The sequence below is a fragment of the Lycium barbarum genome, chromosome 7 (assembly GCF_019175385.1).
Source record: "Lycium barbarum isolate Lr01 chromosome 7, ASM1917538v2, whole genome shotgun sequence".
Lineage (NCBI taxonomy): Eukaryota > Viridiplantae > Streptophyta > Magnoliopsida > Solanales > Solanaceae > Lycium > Lycium barbarum.
The window spans coordinates 8,657,749-8,675,880 of record NC_083343.1 but is presented as its reverse complement, the minus strand read 5'-3'; the positions used below and the strand labels follow the sequence as shown (position 1 = coordinate 8,675,880).

At 34.1% G+C, this 18,132-nt stretch overlaps 2 protein-coding genes across 4 annotated transcripts; one reads left to right on the top strand and one right to left on the bottom strand.

Annotated features, from left to right (window-relative positions):
• Positions 1-1,284: 1,284 nt before the first annotated feature.
• LOC132603076 (uncharacterized) lies at positions 1,285-8,131 on the top strand. 3 transcript variants are annotated; one of them, XM_060315956.1, is made up of 7 exons: positions 1,614-1,750; positions 3,111-3,187; positions 3,696-4,562; positions 4,642-4,821; positions 5,115-5,260; positions 6,729-6,839; positions 7,421-8,131. In XM_060315956.1, the coding sequence occupies exons 3-7, from the start codon at positions 3,696-3,698 to the stop codon at positions 7,500-7,502; spliced, it is 1,386 nt and encodes a 461-aa protein (XP_060171939.1). In that variant the 5' UTR covers positions 1,614-1,750; positions 3,111-3,187; the 3' UTR covers positions 7,503-8,131. The 3 variants fall into 3 exon arrangements, 2 of the variants coding, with proteins under 2 accessions (XP_060171938.1, XP_060171939.1); XR_009567979.1 differs by lacking the exons at positions 3,111-3,187; positions 7,421-8,131 and adding an exon at positions 6,199-6,430 and having other exon boundaries at positions 1,285-1,750; XM_060315955.1 differs by lacking the exon at positions 3,111-3,187 and having other exon boundaries at positions 1,333-1,750.
• A 5,098-nt stretch (positions 8,132-13,229) lies between these two features.
• Positions 13,230-17,187, bottom strand: LOC132603075 (uncharacterized). Its single transcript, XM_060315954.1, has 5 exons — positions 16,676-17,187; positions 14,263-15,000; positions 14,061-14,140; positions 13,908-13,979; positions 13,230-13,775 (listed from the first exon to the last, which is right to left on the bottom strand). Exons 1-5 carry the CDS (start codon positions 17,006-17,008, stop codon positions 13,451-13,453), a joined length of 1,548 nt encoding a protein of 515 aa, XP_060171937.1. The 5' UTR covers positions 17,009-17,187; the 3' UTR covers positions 13,230-13,450.
• Positions 17,188-18,132: the final 945 nt, after the last annotated feature.

The window sequence follows — 18,132 nt, the reverse complement described above, 5'->3', positions numbered from 1 at the left end:
ACTATTGTTTACTCCCTCATTTCATTTTTACTTGTCCACTGTGGACTTTGCACACGACACACCCCTTAAGAAATAATAATAATAATAAAATGCATAATATACCATGATACTCATATTAATTGGTACATATTTTTAATGAAATGATTTGAAATGAGTAATTAATACTATGAGTAAAACAGAAAAAAGAAATTTTCTTCGCTTAATATACTAAAAGTGACAAATCAAAGTGAAAATGTATTTTTGAAATACTGAAAAATTAAAAGTGAACGGAGGGAGTAACTTCGTTTTAAAAAATACAATACGACAATACTCCTGCCATTTGATGAATTTGAACTCTTTTCAACTAGTCAATATCGCACTTGGTCCTAGCACTGACATTCTAAGGGCCCGTTTGGCCACGAATACTTTTCACTTTTTTTTGGAAAACGCTTTCAATTTATTTGAAAATTAATATTTGGCTATGAAAATTTTAAATACAACTTAGTTGAAATTTGGAAAAAATCAAAAAATTTATTTTCACTTTTAATATATTCAAACAACTAAATATTCATTGTAAAAACTATAACCAAACACAATTCTATTTTTAACTCCAACTTTAAAATATCAAATAAAATGAAAAAATATTTGGTTTTCACGACCACACTCCTACTAAATTCTCATAGCTATACAAGGCAAGTCTATGAGACAGATTTATAGTAGGTAACAAGTCAAATTAATTGCAACCATCACATTCAATGTTAGGTCCTAACCACAAACCATCAAAATTTGAAAACAACATGTCATCACCAAAACTTAACATGGTCACATAAACAAACAAACATAACATTCTTTTCCCATTTGGTCTTGTTTCTCTCAATAAAATAAAATAAAATTGTGATTCCTGATTTTCGAGAAATTGAAAATTGGGAGAGTGACTTTTTTTTCAAGAGAAGAGTGACTTTTTTTTTCAAAAGAAGAGAGACAACCTCCATTACTCTTTCTTTCACTCAACACCCCCCCTCCCCCCCCAACGCACAACCCCCCTTCTCTTCTCTCTGACTGAATCTATCTATTTGGGGTTGGGTCCAAAAATAATTAGTCAAGCCAAAATAATTCATTAGTTATAAACAAGATCAGGGAGAGCCAATTAGATACAAATAATGAATCGTAACAAAAATAGAAAATAAAGTTGAAATTTTTTGCCATTTTTTCATCTGTGAATTATTAATCAACCCATTCGTACACTTTATGCGATCAAATATTTCTTACACACATGATTGTAATAACAACCATCACATTCAATAGTAGGTCCTAACCACAAATCATCAAATTTGAAAACATGTCATTCATTACCTCTGCTTATGTCATACACACAAACAAAACATAACATTCTTTCCCCTCTAGAAGAAAAAAAAAAAAAAAACCATTTGGTCTTGTGCCTCACAAAAACAAAAAACAAAATGTAAAAAATATTAGATTCTTGATTTTCAAGAACTTGAAAAATGGAAGAGTGACTTTTTTTCAAGAGAAGAGAGACAACCTCCATTACTCTTTCTTTCATTCAACCACCCCCCGTCCCCCCACACCCACCCCCACCCCCTTTTCTTTTCTCTATCTGTATCTATTCTGTATCTATAGGTTTGGGGTTGGGTTCAAAATGGGTTCTGGGAGTAGTCATTTGGGGTCAAGGCCACGTAGACCAAATCACATAAAAAGAACATTGTCATCTATATTTATATGTGGTGCTTCATCATCAAGAAGAACTGTTGAGGTAATATAATGAACCCCTTTTTATTGTTTTGTTTGGAAATGTAGGATAAAATTGTTTTTGCCTTTTTTTTTTTTAATTGTAATTTCAAGATTTGTTTTTTATGGGGTTATTATGGATTTTGTGATATACCCAAGAATTTGATTTTGTTTTTTAAAAGCTCTTTGGTGGTTGATTTTGTATTATGAGATTTAATTGATTTACTAGGCTTATTCTTTTCTAGGATTTCTATTTAGACCATATAGCCATTGAAATTGGAATGTATCAGGGAAGATTGGTGTTGCCCAAGGATAATATGCACAAATGGTAAATGTCTGATATAATTGCTAGATTTTTTTAATTTTTTTAATAGTCGTGGTGTCCGGGTGTGCCAAGGTCTTTCGGAAACAACCTCAATACCTCTTGAGGTAGGGGTAAGATCTTCTACCCTCCTCAGATCCTACTTGTGGGACTACATTGTTGTTGTTGTAACCATGGTGTTGGGCCAGCTTGCACGCAGTTCGACTAAAGCCACGGGATACCTGCTACCTCCCACCAGCACAGGTACCGTGTTAGTCTGTCTACCAAGGATTGGATAGATGAGAAGAGATTCACCTAGTGTTTTGATCTCTGGTGGGATTTGAACCTAAGACCTCGTAGTTCTCAATCCACTTCATTAACCACTAGGCCACGCCCTTTATTGGTACTGTGAAGTTTACTTGATGGTCTGTTTTGTCTTTGCTAGTAAGGAGGATAGTCGAGAAGGTGGGGAGAACTGGAGCTTATATTGTATATTTGGTTTCTCCAGATGGTTACTGCTTTCATTTCCGTATTCCCTTTTTTCAAACTGCTGTGAAATGCTTTACTTGAGCTGAGGGTTTATCGGAAACATCCTCTCTATCTCTACAAGGTGGGGGTAAGGTCTGCGTACACTCTTTGTTGTTGTTGGTTTCTCTAGATGAAGTTTAGATGTAATCATTCTAAAGAAGTATATGAAAGGGTTTTATTTATCTGAACAGCGTAAATTTTGTGAATATATGTTTACCTGAGTTCGACGTTAACATAACATTGTGCTGTTGACATGATTCAATTATGTCAGCGATTGAGAATTAAACTCATGAGCAGTGCTGTAGAGAGATTTTGTTAAGTCGATCATATTGGTTTCACAAAGTGATCTTCTTTTCCTCATAGATCTTGGGCTGCTGAAGCAGAATTCCATACTTTTAGTGCACTTTCGTTGGTTCTCTTTATTTGTCTTTGTCATCCGTGCTTAACCTCATTTTGAAAGCAAATAAGAATTGGGTTTAGTAGAGTATGGATATCAAATAGTAGTCAGAAAATATGAGAATCAATCTAACAGCCTTCGAGGAATCTCCTGCTGCAGTTATCTAGATTGTGGGAGAGTAGAGACTTCAGTGCTGAATTATCTTATATCAGTGGGAGGCTCTGTTTCTTATATAGGTATGTTTGGGTAAATTTACTTAAATTTCAGTGTCTTACTCTAAGGCCGTGAGGCAAATTGTTGAGTCTGTATAAATTAGTGGTCTTTCTTGGTTAAGAGGGCTTTTTTTATTTTTGGCCCGTCAGCCGATATTAATTACAGGCTATCCAATACAAAACCTATGCACTGATTATGTATATTGTATGTATACTGTTGATACAATATGTATTATATGTATTTTTAATATACAAAACCTATTGTTGGGTATTATTCTTTTGAGCGGTATAACTATCCCTTTATTTTTCACATGTATTATCTGTGCTATGCTAGATTTCCTACAAGTTCAAGTTGGTTTCTGCTATGCTCTTTTATCTCTTGAAATGAGAGTTTTATCAAGCAACGGGGTGATATTTGCGGATCTTGTATTTCTCATTTTTTTTTAAAGCAACACAGCCGCTTAGTCTATGTGCTTATGGTTTTTACAAGACGTTTAAATTGAATTCATACTTTATATTTATTACTGTGTAGATGGAAGATGATCCAGCTGAAATGCTGGTGGGTTCTGCCGAACATGCAAAGCTCCAAAACTCTGAGAAGGACCCTTCACCTGATTTTATTCCCCCCCAAACTGAACGTGGAACTTCATCGGCGAGCAATCTGGTAAATAGTGAAAAATCTACATGTATAGATGCTTCAAGCAATGTGCAGGGAGGTAATCGAAGAGAAAACTCAACCAAAAACATGGAATTAGTCAATCAATGTAGTCCTGGAAGTACAGGTAATGAAACTGCCAGTACATCTCGGGCCAACCGATCATTTCCCTATCCACTCAAAAGGGCAGATGATGTTGTAAATAATGTCGATACTTCAGTGAATTTTGCCGGTTACTCTCGTTCTAGCAGTCCATTGTCTCATGGAAATGGAGAATCTTCATCGAGTGAAGATTTTGTTGTAAACCATACAAATGAAATTCTTATCTTCAACAATTCCGATTCTGGTTCTGTATCAGTTCTTTCGGATTCTTCAGTTACGCCACATTTAGCGGGAGAATCTTCAGGTCTCGAATTTCTGGTGTCGGACAGGGAAGAAGGTGTAAGAGATGGAAGTGCACTTCATGTTGACATGGCGAATGCCTCTCCGAATATTTTCTCTAATATTCCGTCTGCCGAAATTAGTAGTCGTGAAGCAAGACGGAATAGTAGAAGACTATTTTGGGATTCTTTTTCAAGGAGAAGTCCTAGGAGGCGTGCTGCTGATCCCCTTAACTTTCGTTTACCAAATGATAATTCAGATGATGTACTATCTCATGACAGGTTACTGCTGGACTTTAGTGATAATTCCCTTCATGATTCAAATGGAAGTCGGAATGAACGGCGACGACATTCCAGATCTGAGGTGATGAGATTTATTTTATTTTATGTTTGCTGCAGTGGGAAGTTTGATTGCTGCTCCACTAACTATTATCTCTTCACAGATGTGGGAAAGACTTCCAGTTCCTGGTGGTCTTATTGCTGGTGATCATCGTAGTGCCACTTGTCCAACAGGGATTCACACAGATGGCCCATGTTCATGTGAGACAATTTTAATGAGTCGAGAATCTGGCAGTCGTGCAAGTATATCACGAATAGTTATGCTTGCTGAGGCATTGTTTGAGGTAACTTTACATAATGCAACTTTTTTAGTTTCTTTATGGCTTCTCCGCAATGTTTAACAGACAGGTAAATATTTTATGGACACTACAAGTGTTAACTTTTCACAAACTTAAAGGATTAAAAATACTTAAGACTATTTTGAACCTACCCTCAAACATAAAGGACCATTTTTGTCATTTTCTTCATTTCATTATAGTTACATTTTCTCTTTCTTTGACAGAATCTCATGTTCTAGCTGTGGTTTTCTGTTCATTATTGGAAGTCGTCACTGTTTGACACTAACAATAAATTGCAGGTACTGGATGAAATACATCGCCAACCTATGTCATTGTCCTTATCTGTATTATCACTTCCAGCTCCAGAGTCAGTTGTGGACTCCTTCCCAGTGAAGATTTACTCAAAATCAGAGGAAGTAGATACTACTGGCAACAATGTTTTACAGTAAGTTTCTCCACCCCTTTGTGTTTTGGCAGGAGAAATGAAGAGATAGGATGATAGCCATCTCCTACTTTACCTGGGATATTTTTCCCTTTGTCATATGAAGAGAAAGGATGAGAGTTAACTCTATGTTCAAACAAGACTTCCTATACACAATATCAGTGGAAAGGAAGTCAAGTTGGAATGATTCACTGTTGCTCTATTTGGCTTTTCCTCCCTATATATGCAAAATGATCGAGTGTTAAAGATGATGTTTATATTGCTATTTGTCCTGAGTGTTTTGGTTGTCATGAATAGTCCTTTGCCTCTTGAAGGATACTTCCTTTAATCATTTTTTTTTTTCATTGTCACCTTGATGCTTTTGAGTTAGGTAATGTAAAAAAAGGGCAGCCCGGTGCACTAAGCTCCCGCTATGCGCGGGGTCCGGGGAAGGGCCGGACCACAAGGGTCTATTGTACGCAGCCTTAGCTTGCATTTCTGCAACAGGCTGTTTCCACGGCTCGAACCCGTGACCTCCTGGTCACATGGCAGCAACTTTACCGGTTACACCAAGGCTCCCCTTCAAAATGAATTAGGTAATGTAGAGAAATGAAAAATGATGTGTGCTGCATCTTTCTTGTTAACAAAGGAGAACTAATGTTTGCTATGTACAGCAAAGATTTTGTTACTGGTAGACTATTTATTCATTTTTCATTCCCTGTACCTGCAAAAACTACCCATATCATGCCCCCATCTCATTGTCATGGACCCTTTTGGCTTTGTAGAGATGAAGAGATGAATGTTTGGATTCGTTATGCATTGAGTTTGGTAAAGTGTTTAAAATAATAGTTTGCAATGAGAAAAAAATGGAGAAATTGTTTGAGAAGATTTCACATCAATAATAGCTTTAGTACAAATTTATACACCTGAAATTATTAAAAGGAATTTCCGTTTTATTTTAGGGAAAGGGATCAAAGTTTTTGGGACGAACATCCATTAAGAAGCAGCACTTCTTTGGATGAACTAACAACAACAACAACAACAACATAGCCAGTGTATTCCCACCGGTGCGGTCTGGGAGGGTAGAGTGTACGCAGACCTTACGCCTACCTCGAGGAGATAGAGAGGCTATTTCCGAAAGACCCTCGGCTCAAGTAACACATAACATGGCAGCTTGAAAAAGACAATACATAAGTAAATAAGGCATAGCAAATAATACTTCTTGGGATGAACTAATTACGTAAAAAAGAAGCTGAATGAACATGGTTTGGAAGGAGTGCATCATTATATGAAAACGATTAAAACCAGTTACTATGAGCAATAAGAAGTTAATGACTTCAAACAATATATGGGCTTTTGTTCTCTTTTTATGAAAACTGTTGTGATGTAGTTATGTGGTACTTTTTTTATTTTTATTTTTTATGTCAAACTAGTTACTATTTCTTGATGGTTTAAGTTTCGTAAATTATGACCGTGCTATACCATTTTGTAGGTGTCACATATGCTTGGCTGAGTACGAGGAAGGAGATAAAATACGAGTTCTACCTTGTCACCATGAGTTTCATTTATCATGTGTGGATAAATGGCTCAAAGAGATACATGGGTAACATGATACTTCACCTAATTCTTAATTTGCATTCCTGTACATTTGTTCTGTTCTTTCACCGCATTCCACCCAGAGATAAATGCCTTGGCGGCGGAGAGAATGATACTAAAGGAGGGGATTGGTGTGTCAAATGGGCGGGTTGGACTGAATTCGGGCGGGTCAAAATGGGCTAAATTGACCCGCCCAGAAGTTACTTGGGCTAAAATGGGTAAAAAGCAGGCCATAACCCAACCCGTCCAATTCTTGTTAATTTTTAATTTCTTTCTTTGTTCTTTTATCATTTTACAGTACCTAATAATTTTTTTCCCTTTATTATGACTATATATAACATATCAAATAAAAAAGTCTTTTTAAAAATATTTTGACAAGGTTTCTATGGATCAATGTGGGCTACATATCAGCCCAACTTTTAGATGGGCTGAAATAGGTTAGGCTAACAGGGTCTGAGTTAATAAATGGGTGGGTCATTGACCCGCCCTAACTTGAACGGGTTGTGCGGGTCATGTTTTTATGGGTTAATTTTGCCACCCCTAGGAGGAGACACCTTTGTCCTTTACTAACATGGTGTTTTTTTACAGTGTATGTCCACTTTGCAGAGGAGATGTACGAAATGGTTTCGTTGACGGTTCAATTTCTAACTCAGCAACACTTCCTCTTTGAGGTATCTAGTATATAGAGGGGGGAGAGGAATGGGAAGAGGGAAAAGGAACGCACGCTAAAGCCTGGCTCCATAATTTGTTGTTATTTTTGGTAAATATAGTGACGGAGTGATGGAAAGGAAACAAGAAATATGCTATTTATACAGTATCCAACGACTTCTGAAGGGATACTGAAGGCTTCTTAACGGTGTTATTCCCTGAAGAAATTTTGTATCACCTACCGGAGCACATTGAACATGGAAGGCTTCAATGCCCCAAGTTTTCTAAGTTTGCCTTATTCTCAACACAAGGTGAGAGAATAAGGCTCCTCTTCCTTTTTCTTATTCCGACGTTGCCCCCATGCAATTTTGTGGAGAGCTTGTGCAGATGTATATGGCAGCTTTCGCTCCGCAATGCACCCTTGTTGTAACAAGGCACATTTTTAATGTTTATTGAGGGAAAATTACAATGCAGATGCCACTGTACTTGGTGGAGGTTTTAGGGAATAGCTGAATTTTTCATATGGATTCTCATTAATGGATAGAGGTATGTCTGTAATAGGAAAAGTTCCATATCTATAATATTATATAGCAGAGACTTCCATAGCCAAGATCAGGCTTGTCTAATAGTAAAATTCATTGCTTGTTTTGTTTGATCATCTTGAGATGGTATAATGCAGGTCTCTGCTAAGGTTATGTTAGCAACCAATTTTCTACGTTCTCCCTAAGGGTCAACAAGTTTGATCGGTAAATACTTACTGACGCTGGGTATTTACACCAAATCAATGCAATTTATCATGGTTAAGTGATTTATGAAGTGAATACATACATTAGTTAATCATGGTTAAGTAATAGTTGTATATGTTCAAACACATGTCATACATTCATTGGATTGGTGTAATCACTCGGTGTCGGTAAGTTTTTAGCAGTTTAATTGATGTCCAAGGCTTGCATTCTACTTGTCAATAGGGATTAGAACTAAGGGCTTGTTTGGTATGAGGGACAAGGATAAATAATTCCGAGTTGCATTTGAGATGAGTTTATCCCATGTTTAGTTGGGATAAAATCGCGGTATAGCCAATCCCGGGATTATTTATTCTGAGATTGTAGTGTTATTTTATCCTTATATTGGATTGGTGTAAACACTCTGTGTTGATAAGTTTTTAGCAATTTAATTGGTGTCTAAGGTTTGTGTTCTGGTCAATAGGGATTAGAACTAAGGGCTCATTTGGTATGAGAGATAAGGATAAATAATCCTAGCCTACATTTGAGATGAGTTTATCCCATGTGTGGTTGGGATAAAATCGTTGTATAACTAATCCTGAGATTAGTTATCTCGGGATTGTAGTGTTATTGTATCCCTATGGGAGGATAGAATAACTAATCCCGAGATAACTCATCCCAGGATCAGTTATTCTAGAATAACTTGTTTCCAACCAAATGAAGTGTAAGAGTAATTAGAAGTAGAGCCTGTTTGGATGGGCTTATGGCTTTAAGCTGAAAACAGCTTATAAGTCAAAAAAAATAAGTTGGGGTAGCCCAACTTATTTTTTTTGGCTTATAAGTTGTTTTCAGCTTATAAGCTGCTTTAGATAAGTTAAGTCAAATTGACTCAATTATTTTTTTGAGCTTATTTTAAATACAAAATGACTTTAAGCTGGTCAGCCAAACACTCAAAAAAGCTAAAAACAGCTTATAAGCCAACTTATAAGCCAATCCAAACGGGCTCGTAGTCAATAGGGATCTCAGGAAATAAGCCTAAGTCCCATCATTGTAGTAACTCATTTGGCGCTTGCTAGGTACAGGTATTACAATATTAATTATTTATTACCAAAATTGAAATGTTTGTGTTTAGGTAGATTTGGAATTTCAGAAAGATAACATTTGAAATGCTGACAAACAATAGCCTTGTTTTGTCCATCCATTTTTCAATCGAAAGACCGGGACCTCAAAATGACCTCCATCCATTTTTCAATGGAAAGACCGTGACCTCAAAATGACGTTGTCCCGAAATTGCATTTTGTATAAACTGAAAAAAATAAAAGAAAAGAAGTGGGCACAACCCTCTCATTTGTATCTAGTTCGATTATTTGCGGAGTCAAGAATTTTTTTAAGGATGTTCAAGGTTTAATATATAAGAAAAAAGGTAATAGTATTACTGCATATGTAATTTTTCTGATGAGATGTTCAACCTGGGTGCGACCTGATCCAGCTTATTACACAAAAACAACTACCAGGGTCAAGATGAATTCTCTTTATTTCTTTCCTCATTCGCATGAGTTTAAATAACAACTTGAGACTAACATTTGTTTCGAGATCCATTTTCTCACTCCAGGGTTTTAACTTTCAAGTAAGACAATTTATAACCATCACTTACAAATATTTATTTCTGAATAAGGACTTCCGCGATATTTGCCATTAATACAAGATCAATTTGTTTTCTACTCCTGTCTAACAATTCAGGTGTTATCTTATTACCAAATGCATTACGACAGTCCGTCACAAATTTGGGACACTTGGAAAGTGAATTTTCCAAGGCATTATAACTTCTTTTAGCTAATGAAAGGGTAGCATCTTGAAGCAAGCTTATCAAGAAACCATAACCACTATCACAAATAGCATACAAGTTTTGGATTTCTTTGTATGTTGAATTTGCTTTTGATATCTCTATGAAGATGCGGTTGTTGATAGCATGTTGTAATGATTGGCTGATAGCAACTCGCGTTACTTCTTTAGGAATATATGGATGTGTAGGTAAATTTTATCTAAAAGTATTCCAGTAGAATGTGAAATCTTGTACCTGTCTACATATACCTGCTATTAATGCCTCGTCCTCACCTTTGTCACACAAATAAGTTTGGAAGTAGAAAATGTTTGTGACAAGTGCTAGAAGAAGCAAATACGAAGCAAAAGAAGAAGTCATTTTTCTAATAATATTGCTGTGAATTTTGAAGTGAATGCAAGTGGATATATATAGGAATGACATTTAAGCAAAATAGGAAGAAACACAAACGTACAATTTTGACAATATTTTTGCCTGATTAGTTAAGTGAAAAGGGATGCAATCAACCATGTTAAATCATAATATGTTACGTAATTGGTATGTAGTAAATACTTTAACATTTTTAGCAACAACAATGCATGATGTGTTGGATTCTCTTATCATCCAACTTCAATTATACTATTACCTTATGTTAATGAAACAAAATTAGTAAAAGCATTCATTATTATATGAGGAAATGAAATCTCTTGCCCTTTTACAATATGAATAACAAAGTGGCCTTTTCAGATCTGTTATATGTTTTTTTGTTCAGGCCTTTTATGTGTAAAAAATGAAGGTCCCGTGGCAAAAGGTTATATGACTAAAAAGTTTGTAGAGGACTAGAATCAACTCAAATATTTTGAGTTTCCTCGATGCATATGCAAATAGCTTTTTTTGAAAAATAATATATACAAATTTATATCGTACTTATCATAGTTTGAACGTTGTTTATCAAATAATCATAAGAAAATATGTCTAACACAAACAGATTCTTGTCCCCACACACACAAAGAAGCAAATTAAACATTTAAAGTATTCTTTATTTAATTAAGCATGCATAATTCAAATAAGAATCATGTTAGTTACAAGAAAAACAATTAGGAATAGGTTATTACAAATTTCTAAACTCAAATACTTGTTGGAATTAACTTCAACTCAATAACTTTCTTGAGTAATCTATCAAAAAATAATGTATATTATTAAGATAGTACCATCGATACATTTAGGGTTCACTTGATTGGGGTTTAAAGCTCGTCTGGTACGCGGGATAAGGTGAGATATCTCAGAATTAAGTTGAAAAAATAGCCAAATGCCCCCAGATTACCAACTACACTTTATCTTTGTGGGGTCCTATTACCCCCTGAAGAATTTTAAAATGAAATTATTTATCCCCCGAGCGCTGATGTATCAAAGAAAGTGTATTTCACCCTCTTAAAGAGAGTGAGAAATAAAAACAATGATTATAGTAATAAAATTATACACGTGTAATTATATGATTAAATAATTTTAATCTTTTTGTCTTAATATGTAATTACTCCTACTAATGTGATTTTTTTTTTTTTTTTTTTAAATTTTGGTCTCCCTCCTCACTTTTAATTTTTTTCCTTCTGTTCTTCTCCATAAAAACATCCTCCAAAATGGACCCGCTACTACTAGTTTCTCCGATCACCGCACACCATCTCCATGCTACCTAATTTTAGTTTCTGCGCATACCTAATTTCCGCACACCACCTCCATTACTGTGTCATCCAAACACCCCCCAAGATGAAGATCGCCGGAAAAAGGCAAAATAGGGGTGCATAACAGTGTAAGCAACCCAAAAATATCAACATAGCAGAAATTAGTACAGAAGTAGTGGAACGACACCCAAAATGAAAACCAATATTATACAATAGTGTATAATATTGTATAATAGTGTATATGGGTGTATACACCCCTCTTATACACTATTATATATTTTTATACACCTATATACATAATGTATCTATCTTGTATAAATATGCATAAGTCTTATTCAAATGCAACCCAGATCTATGTTTATACCCACTTATACAATATTGTACAATTGTGTATGAATATGCATAAGTGCGTATATTTCTTATATAATGCTGTATAATTAAATTTTTTTGGTGTATATACCTACACATTATACACCTTCAAACACCTATATACATAATGTACTTGTCTTTTGTAGATAAATTTTATAACACTATATAAAAGTGTTTTTGGGCCAAAGATTTGTAATGTAAGTTTTGAGCTGTTTTTTTGTAATGTAAGTGAGCATATTGTATATTTATGAAATTTCCCCAAGAAAAAATAGAATAAGGAAAAAGTGAGGCGCATGTATCACTGCATAACATATATTTGGGTGTATCTTTTTAGGGGGTAAATAATTCCATTTTAAAGTAGTTCGTGGGGTAATAGGACCCCTACAAAGATAAAATGTGCAGTTGGTAATCCGGTTATACTTGGGGGAACGGGGGGGGGGGGGGGGGGGGGGGGCGTTGTGCATTTGGCCATTTTCTCCCCAAAATTAAGTTTGGGATTAAAAGTTTATACCTTCTACCAGACAGACTACAAAATAAATCCCAAAGTTAATCTTGAATATCTCACCTTATTCCATTAAACTTTGTATTATTTTATCCCACCTTATAGGTGAAATAAATTAGTGCAGAGATAATAATTCCGGGAATACCATCCAAAGATGATTTTTACATTAATGTTAAACACACTTTTAACGTTGACAAAAAAAGTAACATATCTCTTGTAGAGCCATTAAAAAACATGGATGGCTACAAAACTATAAATAAGTATGGTCCACAAAAGAAGCTGATTAAGTACAAGTGTTACATGAATTTCTGAACTTGAGGGGACTTTTTTTTTTTTTTGTTTCTAGTTAAATCTTTTCTTCTTCATAATTCTCGTTAAATCTAATCATTGGCAGGGTAAAAATTCATACACAAGGCCCAAGGGGATCTAAAAAAAAAAAATACTAGAGTGCTGCACCAAGCATTTGCTGTATATATAGGTCACAAGCATGCCCGAATCTTTTCTTATATGTCATCAGTCAAAGTTGTTTTTACCCTCTTTCCTTGGTTCCACTTTAGCTCTTCCACTGAAACGAACAGCCAAAGTTCGTAAATATTTGACGGAGACTAAAAATGATTACTTTTGGCAAATTTCAGGTATTAAAAACTGCTCAAAAATATATTTCAGGGGCTATTTTAAACCAAAATAAAAAGCATGAAAATAAACAGGAGAAACCATCCAAAGATGATTTACACATTTTTAATGTTGACCAAAAGGAATAACATATCTCTTGTAGAGCCAATAAATAACATAGATGGCTATAAAACTATAAATTAAGTATAGTCCACAAAAGAAGCTGATTAGCTCTCAGCTTTCTTTCACTGTCCACCAAATGAACTCTTAAACATCAAAGAAAGGGTTATATTTGAGGCCCTTATCAATGCTACTATTAACATAAACTTGACCACTGCTCTTCAAAGGAGTGAGGATTTTGGCTTGTTTAGAATGGAATGTATGGTGATCTTGCCGAGGAGCAAAAAGATTTGGATGGCAATTTTCATCATCATCATAAACATCTTCATCAAATGTTGTCCATCTTTTTGAGTTTTGCTTCTTTTCCTCTCTGGTAATACCTTTTAAGTTTCCTCCCATTTCTCCAACATGGTTCTTGAATTCCTTCCTTACAACATCCAAAACGACATCTCCATATCGATCACACCATGTTCTGAAAATCATCAAGATTAGTTAGAAAGAACAAAATAATTAATATGAAGTGTTTTACTAACTGATTTTGCCTAGAATTAGAACTACATGTTACACAACTTTTGAAATGGCAAGTGAGTACAAGTGTGCTTACTTAGGGAAGAACTTTTTTAGATCAGCCTTGTCAACTGGAAGCCTAGTTGAAATTGCTTCAATTTGATCATCTCTGGTATATGATACTATGGTTAATAAATTCGATCTATTCAACAAGTCAAAACATAAGAAAGAGTAACTAATCCAATCTTACGTTAACTCAACGCTTGAATTTTTGCCGCCAAATTCTCTTTGAATTCTTGATAGCTCTTTCTTGATATTGTCTTCTAAAACCTGAAAATATGCAACAAAAATAATAATTGCAGATTGGGATAATTACACTTTTAGACCCCTCAAAAAAGGTATAACCAACAAGTATATAGGTTTTGTATATAATAACTATACATATAATATACCTTATCGACAAAGAAATCCGAAGGGACACCATTAGGATGCAGCTTTCTTTTAATCTGTTTAGTATCTGGTCCTTCTCCAACAGGTTCAGCAACAAGTTGGCCTAAGTAAGTTCCACCGCTGTCCGATTTCTCATCAAGCGACAACGGAGCTGTTTCATCTTCACAATCATTCTTCTTCCACTTCTTGAATCCATCAAATCCCCACTGTTTCTTCCCTGATTTCGACGATTTTCCTTCAGATTCAGGCTCAGCGCGATTTTGATCATCAATGCCAAACAATCCCTTAAAAGGTTTCTTCTGCTTCTTCACTTTAATAGGTTCATTAGGCAAGCTTTCCGCCATCAAAATAGACTTAGTTTCACTATCTTTTTCCTTCAAATTAGTATTCCAAAAAGGGTTCTCTGTTGACATTCCCATTTCATTTTTTCCACTAAGTATGTCCCTTTCTTTTTTGGATGATGCAAAGCCAAAAACTGAAGCAGCACCTTTGACTTGCTTAATAGTTGAATTTTGCTTTTCTTTATTTTTCGAGCTCGAATTCGAGATCTCTTTGCCAAGATAGGATATGTCATCCTTCAAATCTATAACAGACCATTCATCACCTATGACTTCTTTTTTTGATCCAACAATAACATGTTTTGCTTCAATTTCAGCTCCTTGAACTGCTAGCCTTTGCAATAATGGCCTCTTTGATGAATGATACTCTTCCTCTGATATACATTTTGCATATAGTAACTCCTTCAAGAAGAAAGAAACATAAAAGAATTTAAGCAAAAACAAGAATCTTGGAAAGCAAAAACAACCAAAAGAAAAAAAAAAAATCTCATTCCCAAAGCTGAAATTTCAGTTTTAATTTGGAAAATGTACTTGAAAATAACTCCTTCAAGAAGAACAACCATAAAAAATTAAGTTTTACAAGAAAAACAACAAATTTATGAATAAAATAATAAGAAAAAGAAAACCCCAACTCCCAAAAGTTGACAACTCTGTTTAATTTGGAAAATGGACTTAAAAATAACTCCTTCAAGAAGAACAACCATAAAATAATTAAGCTTTACAGGAAAAACAACAACAGAAAAAAACCTCAATTCCCAGAAGCTGAAATTTCAGTCTAATTTGGAAAATTTACTTGAAAATAACCCCTTCAAGAAGAAACACCATATAAAAAATTAATCTTTACTGGAAAAACCAAGAATCTATTAAAAAAAAAAAAAAAAAAAGCCGAACTCCCAAAATCTAAAATTTCAGCTCAATTTTGCAAATTTACTTGGAACTACAACTAATTCAAGCTATCTATAGGTCATATTAAATCATGATAAAAGATCATGATGAAATTTCAAGAATTGAGACAAAATAAAAAAAGGGAAAAATCACCTGCAAGAAGATCTACCTCTTAAGATGGAAGTCACAAAAAATAACCTTTACAGGACAAAAAAAAAAAAAACAATTTTTTTATAAAAATAGAAATAACAAAAACAAAAGAAAAACCCCAACTCCCAAAAGCTAAAATTTCAGCTCAATTTGGAAAATGTACTTAAAAATTACAAATAAACTGCCCTATCTATTTTATTTGGCATGATAACAGATAAAAAATGACATTAATTTCAAGAACTGAGACAAAATGAAAAAAGAAACAAATCATTTGCAAAAAAGATAAGTACTAACAGTACAAATATTAAAAATAACGAAACTAGAAGCGACAATAATCATAGAAACTAAGCATAAGATAAAATGACAAATAAACTGAGCTATCTATTTTTATTTGGCATGATAAAATATCAACAAAACCACTCCATCAAATGACACAATTTTTCAAGAATTTCAACAAAAATGAAAACGGTAAAAAAAATAATAATCACCTTTTACTAAAATTAGCAGATTCCTCCTACATCAAAAGTATTAGACTATTACCAAAATTAAAAAAACTGAATATTCTGCTAAATCAACTATTAGACTTCTCCTGTGACCAAACAGCTAATAATTCTAGAAAACTGTAGTAGATGCAAAATCCAACAAAAACATCCAAAAGAAAAAAACTAGCTCCCACAAGCTAAAATTTCAGGTACTTGAAATTACAAATAAACTGAGCTATCTATTTTTATTTGGCATGGTAATAGATCAAGAACCAGTCCACCAAATAACACAAAAATTTCAAGAATTTCAACAAAAATGAAAACGGTAAAAAATTAGCAGATTCCTTGTACATCAAAAGTGTTAGACTATTACTAAAATTTAAAAACTGAATATTCTGTTAAATCAACTATTAGACTTTTCTACAACTAAATAACTAATTATTCTAGAATATTGTACCCAGCTTCCACAAGCTAAAATTTCAGTTCAATTTGGAAAATGTACTTGAAATTACAAATAAACAATAATTTCAACAAAATAAAAAAAAGGGAAGATAAATCACCTGCAAGAAGATCAACTTATCCCTCAAAATCGACGAATGTTCATGATCAGCAGGTGACGCGATAAGCGTATCAAGAAGATGAGATCTAAAACCAGAAACTTCAGATTCAGCTAAAATCCCTTCATTACAAAGACCAATTAAATTCATAATCTGATGAAAAGATTCTTGTTGCCATTTAAGGTTGTCTGATTGTTGCTTAGACAACCTTTGTTCAGCTGCTATAATCGCCGGTAATCGCCTTTTTTTGAATGGAAATGGAAGAATTGTTTTGCAAAGTGAAGTAATTGAGTCATGTAGTGAACTGTAGTATGTTGGTGTGTATGAATAAACCATTCTTGAAATTAAAAAAAAAAAAATTGATTTGAGAATTTTAAGCTATGAAATTTGGTTTGTATTTGTATTTGAATGTGAATGTTTTCTTTTGTGTGTGTGTTTGTTTGATGATAGTGAAAGGCTTTTGTGTTCCAAACGGTCAGTGGAAAAACTAGCCGTTGGAGTTTTAAGACGTTGGGCTATAACATCTAAGTTCCAAATGTTTTTGTAATTATGAATCAGCACATTTAACCTTCAATGTAGGATCCGTTTGTCCATGAGAATTATTTAATCTTTTCCGGTGTAAATTTTCGCTTTATTTCAAAATTAGTGTTTGGTTATAAAATTTCTAAACTTGGAGTTCGGATTTAAGTTTGAAAAAGTGCTCTAAACCTGTTTTTCAACTCCATCTTCATAAATTCTAACTAAAGTGCTCCATTTTCTCATTTGCAAGAAGTATAATAAAATACAACTTCATAAATTCCAATAAGTGAAAAAAAATAAAATTATATTGACATTGTATATAACTTAAACTCAATCATTAAACTACCAAGTAGGAGAAATTATCACTAAAGCATAGCTTAATTAATTAGATGAACTAAAGTTTATAAGTGGAACTAGAAAATCTAAGCACCTCTCAACGGTTGAAATATGCTATCATCCTAACTAAGAGAAATTAGAAGCAGTCAATAGGGATCTCAGGAAATAGGCCTAAGCCCATCATTGTAGTAACTCATTTTGGGACTTGCTAGGTACAGGGTATTACAATATTAATTAGTTTTATATCAAATTGAAATGTTTATATTTAGGTAGATTTGTAATTTTACAAAGAAAACATTTAAAATGGTAACAACAATTGCCTGAATTAGTCCATCCATTATTTAATGGAAAGACCGCGACCTCAAAATGATGTTGTTTTGAAATTGCATTTTGGATAAATTGAAAACAATAAAAGAAAAGAAGTGGGCAAAACCCTCTCATTGTATCTAGTTCGATCAGTTGCAAAGCCAATAGTTTTGTTAAGAGTGTTAAAGGTTTAATATAGATGTAAAAAACGTCAGTTTTTACTGTATATGTAACTTTTCTGATGAGATGTGCAACCTGGGTATGAGCCGGTCCAACTTATTACACAAAAACAAATACCA

Coding starts and splice junctions, on each gene's coding strand:
- LOC132603075 (XM_060315954.1), bottom strand. CDS start 17,008: ATGGTTTATTCATACACACCAACATACTACAGTTCACTACATGACTCA. Junction 15,001..16,675: donor ATAAGTTGATCTTCTTGCAG/GTGATTTATCTT, acceptor TTCTTCTTGAAG/GAGTTACTATATGCAAAATG. Junction 13,776..13,907: donor CTAAAAAAGTTCTTCCCTAA/GTAAGCACACTT, acceptor GATGATTTTCAG/AACATGGTGTGATCGATATG.
- LOC132603076 (XM_060315955.1), top strand. CDS start 1,637: ATGGGTTCTGGGAGTAGTCATTTGGGGTCAAGGCCACGTAGACCAAAT. Junction 5,261..6,728: donor ACTGGCAACAATGTTTTACA/GTAAGTTTCTCC, acceptor ACCATTTTGTAG/GTGTCACATATGCTTGGCTG. Junction 6,840..7,420: donor TGGCTCAAAGAGATACATGG/GTAACATGATAC, acceptor GTTTTTTTACAG/TGTATGTCCACTTTGCAGAG.